The sequence below is a fragment of the Sus scrofa genome, chromosome 7 (assembly GCF_000003025.6).
Source record: "Sus scrofa isolate TJ Tabasco breed Duroc chromosome 7, Sscrofa11.1, whole genome shotgun sequence".
In the NCBI taxonomy this organism is placed as follows: Eukaryota; Metazoa; Chordata; class Mammalia; order Artiodactyla; family Suidae; genus Sus; species Sus scrofa.
Window position 1 is genome coordinate 103,555,482 of NC_010449.5, and position 13,482 is coordinate 103,568,963.

The 13,482-nt window shown below is 36.3% G+C and overlaps 1 protein-coding gene across 14 annotated transcripts in view; it reads right to left on the bottom strand.

Moving 5' to 3' along the window:
- CEP128 (centrosomal protein 128) overlaps window positions 1-13,482 on the bottom strand; it is a 414,346-nt gene that overhangs the window by 209,504 nt on the left and 191,360 nt on the right. For all 14 annotated transcript variants that reach the window (XM_021099567.1, XM_021099565.1, XM_021099569.1 and 11 more), the window contains one exon: window positions 7,021-7,213. In XM_021099567.1, the coding sequence (XP_020955226.1) occupies window positions 7,021-7,213 (193 nt within the window). The remainder of the gene's footprint in view (window positions 1-7,020; window positions 7,214-13,482) is intronic.

Sequence of the window (13,482 nt, forward strand, 5' to 3'; positions counted from 1 at the left end):
TTTTGGTTAGGTAGAATTAAATTTGGTTACACAGAGTCTATTGCATTTTTTTTTCTTTTTTTTCGTCTTTTTGCTATTTCTTGGGCCGCTCCCGCGGCATATGGAGGTTCCCGGGCTAGGGGTCCAATCAGAGCTGTAGCCACCGGCCTATGCCAGAGCCACAGCAACGCAGGATCCGAGCCGCGTCTGCAACCTACACCACAGCTCACGGCAACGCCGGATCGTTAACCCACTGAGCAAGGGCAGGGATCGAACCTGCAACCTCATGGTTCCTAGTCGGATTCGTTAACCACTGCGCCACGACGGGAACTCCGTGTTTTTTTTTTCAATAAACATAAACAATATGGCTTCCCTATTAACTATGCCCCTCTAATGTTCTTTCATTCATTCACTCACTTAGTCAGCAAATATTAGTTAGATATATCTACTATATGCCAGGTTCTTTCTAGGCTCTGGGGTATTGAACAAAAAAATAATTTAAAAGACCATTACTTTCATGGAACCTCCATCTAGTAGGTCCACTCAACTAAACATATATCTCAACTGTGAGTCTTACCAAAACTCACTGAGGCAAGAAAACAAGATATTTTTGGCCCAGGACAGTCTTCTGAATGCTTGCCACAGCCATAGTCATCGCTAATACAAGAGTTAAAATTATTCAACTATAAGAAAAAAAAAGTAGGGCAATGATGCACCTTGTCTCCATTGCCCACTTCTTGGCTAAGGCACTGGTGCTAATCAAACAACCAACCTGAGTAATTAGTCCTCTGCTCCAAAAACATTACTTACTTCAGTAGCTAAAGGTCTATTTCCTTTCTTCCACATCTTATTAGCACTTTCTTTCCCTTTTATACAGAAAAGATAACTCCCGAACAAAGAGTCCTTGATAATGGCTTACTTCATCATTACATGTACATTCCTAGTAAGTGATATAAGAAAGGGAAAGGCAGATCTGAGAAGCCTAAATCTACAGTGACTGCTGCTGAGAATTAGTGTCTTTCTAGGCATTGTATCTATCAGAGCAATAGGGAAGTGATGAAGACCCCACAGAATCCAACAAAGCCAAATGAGTATAACACCTAGCCAAAAACAAGACATTGGGTAAGAGATAAATTTTCATGTTTAAGAGAAAGGGATTTAAGATGTCAATCTCTAGTTACTTTAGAAAGAAAAAACATGTACACTAAATAGTCACAGTCACAATCATAAAGTGCCTAGAAGCAAAGATGGACTCTTTAATTAAGAGTTAATAATTTCAGTTTAAGAAAAAATATAAGAAAATTGTTTGCTGTATTTGTTCATAATAATACTTCATAAGCAAGAATGCAGCTAAATCGAACTATACAGATACCCCTCCTTCTAAAGATTTTTTTAAAAAGAAATCCTTCCAGTATGCACATAAAGTCTAATTTTTAGTAAACCTCATAGTTTCAAAGTATGTGTTCTTACAGAGAAAAACTGGCACATAGAGGAACAGTGAGTTATCAGAATATTAAGATGGCAGGCAACAGCTGGTTTATTAAGAAATTATTAAAAATAACTAGTAACACAAATTAAAATATCATAATAGCTAAATTCTCCTAGCTGCAGTTTACATCTTTTTACTCTTTGTTGTCATTCACAACAACAAAGAATTTCTAAGTCAATACTTACTAAACTTCTAAGAAGTCTAGGACTTCTCAAAAGATTTCCTCTCCTTTTGGAACACCCAGCCCCAACCTACAGGGTTAAAATAGCCCAGGGAACATAAGATAATTCAGATCTACAAATTTAGCAGCACTCAGTGATAGAGACTCCTTGTATGTGAGCTTAGATTAACCTGGCACATGTCAATAATATACTAAACCAAACTACAAATATTAGTGCAGAGAAGGACAATCCCAACAAGTGAGAAATTTCTCTGTCATGTTTCACACACAAATAGGTTAACCTTGTTTTACCTAACAGACAAGTTTGTAAGATAATTAAGGCAATTAAATATAAATTTCTATAATGATTAACTTCAGAAATACCTAAATTTAGGGAGTTCCTGTTGTGGCACAGCGGAAACAAATCCGACTAGTATCCATGAGGATGCAGGTTCGATCCCTGGCCTCAGCAGGTTAAGGATCTGGCATTGCCTTGAACTGTGGTGTAGGCTGCAGACGCAGCTTGAATCCCACACTGCTGTGGCTGTGGTGTAGGCCAGCAGCTGTAGCTCCATTTTGACCCCTAGCCTGGGAACTTCCATTTGCTGCAGATATGGCCCTAAAAAGAAAAAAAAAGAAATATCTAAATTTAATCATCAGTTTTACTGTCCTTCACCCCTTCTATGTAAAACATTGTAAACAAATGCTGAAGTATGCAAGAAGAAATGGCTATGCAGTTAAGCCCCAGAGAGAAACCTTCCTCCTTCTCTCATTCTTATAGAAATCCTGCTGCATCTTTCAAGAATTAAATCAAAAGATGTCCTACGAAAAAAACCTCCCCATATAGGCCTCAATGGATGTAATCAAAACTTCCCTTTTCACCAGGGAATGAAATGGCATTTCTAGCAATGTATTTATTTCATTCTACCTCATAATAAACATATCTCTAAGTATACAACTATAACAGCCTTTGCTTGGTCATTATTCGCATTAAGTCCTCATGATTTCTGAATGACCAGATAGCACCTAATACAATACATCTTACACCTACAAGGCAAGGAATTATCATATTGTCACTCTGTTACAAAAGTTTGAGTCTTCCTAAGATTTTTTTTTTAAATAATTTTAAGGACTAGATAAAAATAGGATTCCTCTAGCACTCCCACTAAATCAGCCTACTTCCTGACTTTGCTCTTGCTCTTAATGGCAATCCTTTCTCATTCACCCACACTGTACGACCTTTCACTAATTCCTCCACTGTATCTTTTGCATTTGTTGTCATTACCAATATCCTTTGTCAGTCCCTCTTTTACTGTGACTGAGACTATTACAATAGGCTCCATACTCAGTGTATTTCTATAATCAATACTAAGACGGGATCTAAAAAGAGAGTTTCAAAATATTTGGAGGAAAAAAAAAATCACACACAAACACACGTGAACATGGAAAATTCTAAAACCACATTTGGGGCCATAAAACAATTCTCAGTAAAGGATCAAAATTATGAAGAGTATGTTTTATGACTGCAAGGGTACTACATTTAGAAACTGATAATGTAACATCTAGAAAATGCTTAATACTCTGAAATTAAGTATAACGCTTCTTAAAAAACCATAGGTAAGAGAAAAAATCACAAGAGAAATATTTTCTAACTCAAAATGATAATAAAAAGATAATATACCAGAATTTGTGGAATGCAATTAAAGTATTGCTGACATGGAAATTTATGACTTTAAATGACTAAAGTCATAGGAAAGAGAAGTATTAAAATGAAGCTTGAAACTTAGGAATCCAAGAGAAGAATAAATGATACACAAAAGTAGTAAAAGGAAATAAAAATAGCAATAGAGGTCAATAAAACATGAAAAAAGGCATACAATGGAAAAAAATTAAATTCAAAGTTTTTCTCAAAGATAATAAAAAAATTTAATAAAATCCTCAGCAAGATTTACAAAGAACAAAAGAGAGAAAACAAATTACCAATATCAGGAAATATAATAAGAGAAATCAGCACAGATCTTATAGAAACTAAAAGAATTCAAAACAAAAATATTATGAAGAATTTTAAGTCAATAAATTTGACAACCCCTATGAAATGGGAAAAATATCTTAAAAGGTACACATTAACAAAACTGACTAAAGAAGCAGTAGAATTCTGAATAGCCATACATTAAATAATTTGAGTTTAAAATTAAAAACCTTCACAAAACAAAAACTAGAAGCCCAGAAGATTTCATTGATGAATTCTATCCTACATTTAAAAAAGTAATACAAACTTTACACAAATGCTTCCCAATAGTATAAGGGAAAACGCAAACCAATTTAAGAGTCAGTTACACTAACATTTAAATATGACAAAGACATTACAAGAAAAGAAGCTACAAATCAATATTCCTCATGAATACAGACGCAAAAATTCTTAACAAATCATTATTAAACCAAATTTAGCCATATGTAAAAGGAAAAATATATTTTGACAAAGTAGAGTTTATCCCAGGAATACAAGTATATGTTAATATGTACTGAAAGTCCTAACAATTTAATTAAGAAAGGAAAAAGAAAAGGAAGAGAAGCAAAACTAGCCTTATCTGCAGATGACATGATCATGTACAAAGAGAACTCTAAGTGCAAAGAATAAAAAACAATAACTAAAAGCTACTACAACTAATAAATGAACTTAAGGTTACAGAATACAAGTTTAATAGACACGCACACAAAAAAATTGCATTTCTAGCTACTAGAAAAGAACTTGGAAAATCAAATTTTAAATGCTATTTCCTAAAACTTCATAAGTTAAAAAAAAAAAAAAGGAATATATCTAAAAAAGATGTGCAAGAGCTATTGGCTGAAATCTACAAAGCATTAGAAGAAAAGTTAAAGAAAACATAAATTAATGGATAAATACACCATGTTCATTGATTGGAAGACTCAAGATTAAGATTTCCATTCTCTTTTTTTTCAAATTTAAAAATTTTTAAATTTTTTTCATCTTTTTAGGGCTGCACCCGCAGCACATGAAGGTTCCCAGGATAGGGGTCAAATCAGCTGCTGGCCTTCACCACAGCCTAGAAACACCAGATCCAAGCCACATTTGGGACCTACACCACAGGTCATGGCAATGCCAGATGCCTAACCCACTGATCGAGGCCAGGGATCAAACCTGTGTCATCATGGATAGTATTCAGATTTGTTTCCAATATCTATTCTCAAATTAATCTATACATTTATCATAATTCTATTAAAACATCAGTAGATCCTGTTTAAAAAAACGACAGGCTGATTCTAAGATGTACAAAGGAATTCAAGTGCTCTAAGATAACAAGGGAAGCAATAAATATTTACTAAATTCAAAAAGTAGATATAAAAACCATCAGCTTGAGAGATTATAACCTTTATACCTCACCTTCTGAGGCTTTTATGAAAAAGCATGGCATTTGATATAATTATCTATATGCACAGATATTTGGTTCTTTGGGATTTCTTTCCACTGACAGTTTTATGACTTTATAATACAATATTGCTTATTTCTTACGCAAAGAAATGACTGACGATATTGATAATATTTACTTAAAGAAAAATAGTGTTGTAATCTAATATTAATTAGTAAGTAGGCTATAACATATAGCATGCATACAGAACATACAATGTTTTGTTTATAAGTTCCATAATTAGATTTTATTGTTACTGTCATTAAAAAATATTGGAGTTCTTGTCATGGCACAGCAGAAATGAATCCGACTAGGAACCATGAGGTTGCGGGTTCGATCCCTGGCCTCACTCAGGGGGTTAAGGATCTGGTGTTGCCATGAGCTGTGGTGTAGGTCGCAGAGGCAGCTGGGATCTGGCGTTGCTATGGCTCTGCATAGGCCAGCAGCTACAGCTCCAATTAGACTCCTAGCTTGGTCACCTCCATATGCCACCGGCACGGCCCTAAAAGGACAAAAAAAAAAAAAAAAAAAAAAAAAAAAAATTCGCAAAGGCATCCCTGACTGTTACTACCGGCTTAATTTACATCTTTCAATTGCACTAGAGCAGCAATTCTCAAGGGACGTGTGTGGATGATCCAAGACCCCTTAATAATAACATTGTTAACTGTCTTTTTCATATTCAATTTCCATGAATATAAAATGTCGATATTTTAGGGGGTACATGCCAGGTAATACAACAACATATGAGTTGTGAAGCAAAAATGAAAATGTAACTGTCTTCTTTTAAGACAGCAATTAAGGAGATTTACAAAAGTTCAAAAAACAATGCCACTTCAATTTTCTTGTACTGAAAAATAAATTTCATTAATTTTACTCTAGTATGTAATGAGTTTACAATTATTTTAAAGAAATAAATATTTTCAAGTACTCAGTTTTAATAGGTAGATAGTGACATATATAATGTACATTAATAAAAGCTCTTTGAGGTCTCAAAAGTTTTAAGAATGTAAAATGATCCTCACACCAAAAATTTGAGAATCACTCAAGACAGTAATAAACAATTTTAAGTGGTACATGTGGAAAGAATAATCCTTATTATTAAAATAAAAACAAAAAAATTATTTTAAAAAGAACAATCCTATGTTAAAGCTTAGTTTTTCTTAGAGGGACACTGTAGGACACCTCTTTCTGGTTCTTAATAAAGTTCAGCAAGAAAAAAAAAAAGGCTAAGAACAACACAACATAAAATACACACAGGATTCCCATACATGATGCTGTTTCCTTCTTCCCATCATACAAATCCCTGGTAGAACTGAACATAATATACTTAATGTTCCAAGACTCTTGTCTAACTTTTAAAGTTAAGTATTACCTACACATTAAACCCTGCTCCCTGCTCTCTCAAACTAGCCTTCACTTACTTTTTTCACCATTGTACTTAAAATCTAATATATTACATAATTTATTTACTTTTCACATTTATGTCACCCCCACTCAATATAATGTAAACTAAACAACAGTAGGATATTTTTCTGCTTTATTTACTGATGTATTCCTAGAACCTATAATACTGCCCAAGGTAAAACAGACACAAAGTAAGTATTTGTTGAATGAATTAATGGATATTTTACTGAAGTACTGAAGTAAAATAAAAACTTTAGCATTTTGCCGGAGAATAATAAACATGTCTTACCAAAGAAGCAGGTGCAAATGGCCAAGAGACACAAATGGTATCGATGGACACAGGACGGATATACAGTAGTTGAAGGAGAAATTCTCAGGGAGAAATAGTTTTTTCTTCTAGACCCAGAAATGAAGATAAGGAGACAAGAGACAAGGAAAGGAGAGGAATTTGGAAATTCTGTGGTTTGAACTAGAAGCAAGAGAAATAAGAGTTTTTTCTGTTTTTCCTCCAACCCTAAGATGCCACAAATATAAACAAAGAAAAATAAAACATAACACACCTCTCTTCTCCCGATGTATTTCTTCCAGAAGCTGTTCCTGTCTTTCTATCTGTTCAAAGAGACACTGGAGCTCAGATTCCTTGTTTTCAGTCATATTCCTGAGCTGCTGTCTGCATAGCATCAGCTGGTGCTGGAGACTTTTCTCTCTGTTTTCTCTCTCTTTCAGTTCCTCACAGAGCCATTGAAGTTTTGTCTAAAAATATGACATTTACATCAAATTTTTTAAAAATATAGAAAACAGGAGCATTGCAAAACATGTGAAAGACATGATAATTTGAACAAATATAGACAATAAATTCAAGCAAAATTATAAAATACTCATAATATTTTAATTTACATAATGGTTTTTTATCAGATAAAATTTGGTGCAGAAATGATTTTTTTTGATTTTTATAAAATATTGGCATTTTTATAAAATATTCTATCATTTTTGCAAAGTGTGAAATAAAATTCATATTTTATGGTAAGACAAGAAAATTTAAACATAAATTCTCCACCGTTTGGTCTCTTCTCCCCCCTACCACCACCACCACTGTGCATTGTGTATTCACTTACTCATTGACCAGACCCACCCACAGGCAGGAATACCTGCTCAACCATAAAGAGTAACATTCTCCTAGCATCAAAAGACAGCTCCTTAATAGGTAATATTCCTTCTTGATCTTGAAGAGGTCACATGACCCATGTAAATGTTAGATGTGGATTATGGAAACTGTCAATAATACATAATTTGATATATAACTTTTGGTCTCAAAAAACTTATATATCTTGATTTCTATTGAGTAGAATAATTCTTAGAGCTTTCTGAGTTGTTCTTCCCAGGTTATAATCCTCAAATTTGGCTACAATAAATTTTCCACTCCCTTCTTAGATCAACTGACAAAAGGCAATACTACAGAAAAGTTTGGCCTACTTAACTTACAGTTGTAATATAATTAGCTCTCTAATTTCATAATATAATATAGTAAAAGCATCTGAAAATCAAAAACACCCCATATAGACATAGAAACTTGTTATAAGGGAGTTTAGTTCAGAGACTGAAAGTAAAATAAAATTCCTAATAACGTTTTCTAAAAATGTATATGGCCAAAGGTTCAGCTAATCAGGTAGAGAGAAAGAGATTCTCTACAGCATAAGGTAGATAATGTCGACATTTGTGCACATTTAAAACTAGGAAATTTAATTGAAGTAACTCTCTTTTCCATGGACTCAAATTTTACCAACTCATATTTAGATATTTAAAGCAAGGATGAGAAAATAAATCTTTCTTCTACCTTCAATAGAACAGAATTTGTCAGCACCTTTCCAAGTGATGCTACCCTCTAATTTCTAGTTGATCTTATTTTTATTTAATTTTATTTTTTGACCACATCCAGAGCAGTGATTGAATTCAAGCTTCAGCTGCAACCTATACCAAAACTGCAGCAATGCCAGATCCTTTAACTCACTGCACCAGGCCAGGGACTGAAACCGTGCCTCTGCAGCACCTGGAGCTACCGCACCACAGCAGGAAGTCCCCTATTTAATTACAGATACTCTAAATATTAGTCTTCATCTGAAGAAGCAAAACAGAGGAAGCCCTGATTAGAAGGGAAAATGAAATTAAGCTAAGGGACAATTTCCCTGTATAGCACACAACCACAAACAAGAAAGTTCTAGGCCTCCAGAAGCTAGGAATTTCTTAGGGCATGCCACAGTTTTTTAAGTGTAGCCATAACATAATCATACAGCCTATGATGAAGCAAAACTGGGATATGGCCCCTAGACTGGGGATTCCCCACATATGTCAGCTTTCAAACATCCCCAGAAATGAAAAAAAAGTACAGTTCCTTTGGTCAGATGATCTGTTTAACAGATAGTGACATAGAATAAATATCACCATTAGTCAAATTACAGAAAAACTGTACAATAACATTGTAAGGTGACCAATGCATAATATGTTGGGTGAAGGAAAAATGGAAATCATGCTTGTAAAGGCATGGTTTATTAATAACAAGCCCTTTGGATCACACTACGGTTTGTGTTAATGAAGTAGCTTAGGGTGGGGCCCCCCAGATGGCCTCAGGATGAAATGGATGTGTTCACCAGCCTGGAAGCTCATCAAATCCTCATTGTTCTCAGGTTTTTTTAGAGCTTAATTTCCAGTCCTCCCCTGCCTGCCTCCCATCCCCCCTTTGGGTGGGACTGTAATTTCCAACTCTCTAATGACTGGCCCCATCCTGAGGCCACCTGGGGAGTAATAGTTGTGGTGCAGCAACTTTGGAAAACAATCGAACTTTCTTCAAAAGTTTAAACACAGTTACCACACAACCCAGCAACACTCTCCTAGGTAGTGCCTATGAGAAATGAAAACATGTGTTCATGCAAAAACTTGTACTCAAATGTTGACTGCAGCATTATTTATGATTGCCGAGAAGTAAAAATAATCCAAATGAACATCAACTGGTAAATAGATGTATAAACTGTGGTATATTCAAATAGTGAACAGTTATTTAGCAAGAAGAAGTAATGATGGATGAACCTTGATAACAGTCTGCTAATTGAAAGAAGTTAATCATAAAGGACCACATACGCAATTCTATTCATAGGACATTTCTAGAAAGGACAAATTTATAGAGATAAAAAAAATCAGATTACTTGTTGGATTATAACTATGGGGATTGTGGGATGAACTGATAAGGATGTGATGGATGGTCAAGACGGGATTAAGATGGCGAATAGAAGGACTGGAGCTCAACTTCTCTCCTAAAAACAACTAAAGACTGAGCACACTTCACCCAAATGGACCGGAAACCTTAAAAAAGATACCCTACTCCAGAAGAAAAAGAGGAGGGCACACCAAGAGGTAGGAGGGGCAATTTCGTGATATAAACAACCCGACACCTCATGGGTGGGACCCTCCACAGACTGGAACTAACTGGTTCACAGAGACTCACCTACAGGAGTGAAAGTTCTGAGCCACACATCAAACTCTCATGTGTGGGAATCTGGCATGGGGAGAAAGAGCCCTGGAGCATCTGGCATTGAAGGCCAGCAGGGCTTGTGCACAGGAGCTCCACGGGACTGGGGGAAACGGAGACCCCATTCTTAAAAGGCGCACACAGATTTTCATGTGCACTGAGTTCCAGGGCAAAGCAAAGTCTCCAAGGGAATCTGGGTCAAACCTGACTGCAGTTCTTGGAGGACATCCTGGGAAAACAGGGGTTAACGTGGCTTGTTGTGAGGAAAGGCCATTGAAAGCAAAGCTCTCAGGGAATATTCAGCAGCATTGCCTTTCTCTAGAGGTGGCCATTTTGGGAAAATCTGGCCCCACACATCAGTTAGCTGCTGAGAAGCCCCAGGGCAAACAACAACCCAGGTGGGATCACAGCCCCACCCCTCAGTAAACAGGCTACTGAAAAACCCCTCAGGCACACAGCTGCCTCTAATCCCATCCAGAGACTAAGCCCCACCCACCAGAGGGATTAGAAACGGCTCTACCTACCAGGGGGCAGGCATCAGTCCCTCCCATCAGGAAGCCTACAGCAAGCCCCCATACTGACTTCAGCTGCAGGGGGGCAGAAATCAGAAGTAAGAGGGGGAGTTCCCGTCGTGGCGCAGTGGTTAACGAATCCCACTAGGAACCATGAGGTTGCGGATTCGGTCCCTGCCCTTGCTCAGTGGGTTAACGATCCAGCGTTGCCGTGAGCTGTGGTGTAGGTTGCAGACGCGGCTCGGATCCCGTGTTGCTGTGGCTCTGGCGTAGGCCGGTGGCTACAGCTCCGATTCAACCCCTAGCCTGGGAACCTCCATATGCCGTGGGAGCGGCCCAAGAAATAGCAACAACAACAACAACAACAACAACAACAACAACAAAAAGACAAAAGACAAAAAAAAAAAAAAAAAAAAAAAGTAAGAGGGGCTACAATTCTATTATCTGTAAGAAGGTCACCACACCAAAAACCTATAAAAATGAAAAGACAGAGGACTGTAACTCAGATGAGGGAGAAAGAAAAAACCCCAGAAAAACAGCTAAGTGAGGAGGAGATTCTTAGCCTCCAGGAAAAAGATTTTAGACTGTTGATGCTGAAGATGATGCAAGACATTGGAAATAAACTGGAGGCAAAGATGGATAACTTACAGGAAAGACTGACCAAAGAGATACAAGATATAAAACTTAAACAAGAAGAGATGCAACATACAATAACTGAAATAAAAAATTCACTAGAAGCAGCTAACAGCAGAATACAGGAGGCAGAAGAATGAATAAGCGAGGTGGAGGACAGATTAGTGGAAATTAAGGATGCAGAACAGAAAAGAGAAAAAAGATTGAAAACAAATGAAGAGAGTCTCAGAGAACTCTGGGACAACGTTAAATGCAACAACATCATTATTATAGGGGTGCCAGAAGGAGAAGAGAGAGAGAAGGAGACAGAAAAAAATATTCCAAGAGATAATAGCTGAAAACTTCCCTAACATGGGGAAGGAATCACTCACTCAAATCCAGGAAGCACAACGAGTACCATATAAAATAAACCCAAGGAGGAACACACCAAGACACATACTAATCAAACTGACCAAAATTAAAGAAAAAAAAATCTTGAAAGCAGGCAGGAAAAAGAAACAAGTAACATACAAGGGAACCCTGATAAGGTTATCGGCAGAGTTTTCAACAGAAACTCTGCAGGCCAGAAGAGAATGGCATGATATACTTAACGAGATGAAAGAAAAAAACCTCCAACCAAAATTACTCTACCCAGCAACGCTCTCATTCAGATTTGAAGGAAAAATCAAAACCTTCACAGATAAGCAAAAGCAGAGAGAATTCAGCAACACTAAACCAGGCGTACAACAAATACTAAAGGAACTTTTATAGGAAGAATAGAACAAGAGAAGAAGGGAAGAAAACAAAGCAGCAAAAATAAATCCAAAAAAATTAATAAAATGGCAATAAGAACATCCATATCAATAATTACCTTAAATGTGAATGGACTAAATGCCCCAGCCAAAAGACATAGACTGGCTGAATGGATACAAAAACAAGACCCATATATATGCTGTCTTCAAGAGACCCACTTCACTTCAAGGGACACACACAAATTAAAAGTGAGAGGATAGAAAAAAATATCTCACGCAAACCAGGATCAAAAGAAAGCTGGAGTAGCAATACTCATATCGGACAAAATAGACTTTAAAATGAAGAATATTTTAAGGGACAAAGAAGCACATTGCATAATGATCAAAGGATCAATCCGAGAAGATGATATAACAATTTTAAATATCTACGCACCCAACACAGGTTCACCACAATATGTAAGGCAACTGCTAATAACCTTAAAAGGAGAAATCGACAATAACACAATCATAGTGGGGGACTTTAACACCCGACTTACAGCAATGGATAGATCATCCAGACAGAAAATCAACAGGGAAACACAGGCCCTGAATGAAGCATTAAACCAGATGGACTTAACAGATATTTATAGGACATTTCATCCAAAAGCAACAGAATACACATTCTTCTCAAGTGCACATGGAACATTCTCTACGATTGATCACATTGTGGGCCACACATCAAACCTCAGTAACTTTAAGAAACTGAAATCATATCAAGCATCTTTTCTGACCACAACACCATATGATTGGAAATCAACAACAAGAAAAAAACTGCAAAAAAACACAAAAACGTGGAGACTAAAAAACATGCTACTAAACAACCAATGGATCACTGAAGAAATCAAAGAGGAAATTAAAAAATACCTAGAAGCAAATGACAACAAAGATACAAGACTCGAAAACCTATGGGATGCAGCAAAAGCCATTCTAAGAGGAAAGTTTATAGCAATACAAGGCCACCTCAGGAAATAAGAAAAAGCTCAAATGAACAAACTAACTTTACATCTAAAGCAGATAGAGAGAGAAGAACAGACAAGATCTAACGTCAGTAGTAGGAAAGAAATCATAAAGATCAGAGCAGAAATCAATGAGATAGAAACAAAGAAAACAATAGAAAAGATCAATGAAATGAAAAACTGGTTCTTTGAAAAAATCAACAAAATTGATAAACCCCTAGCCAGACTTATCGAGCAAAAAAGAGAGAGGACTCAAATCAATAAAATTAGAAATGAAAAAGGAGAAGTAAGAATGCACATCAAAGAAATAGAAAGGATCATAAGATACTACTATATGCAACTATACGCCAATAAAATGGAAAACCTAGAAGAAATGGACAAATTCTTAGAAAAGTATAATCTTCCGAGACTAAACCAAGATGAAAGAGAAAAGATGAATGGGCCAACCACAAGAACTGAAATTGAAACTGGGATTAAAAAACTTCCAACAAACAAAAGTCCAGGACCAGATGGCTTCACAGGCGAATACTATCAAACAATTAGAGAAGAGCTAACACCTCTCCTTCTGAAACTATTTCAAAAAATTGCAGAGGGAGGAATACTCCCAAACTCATTTTATGAGGCCACCATC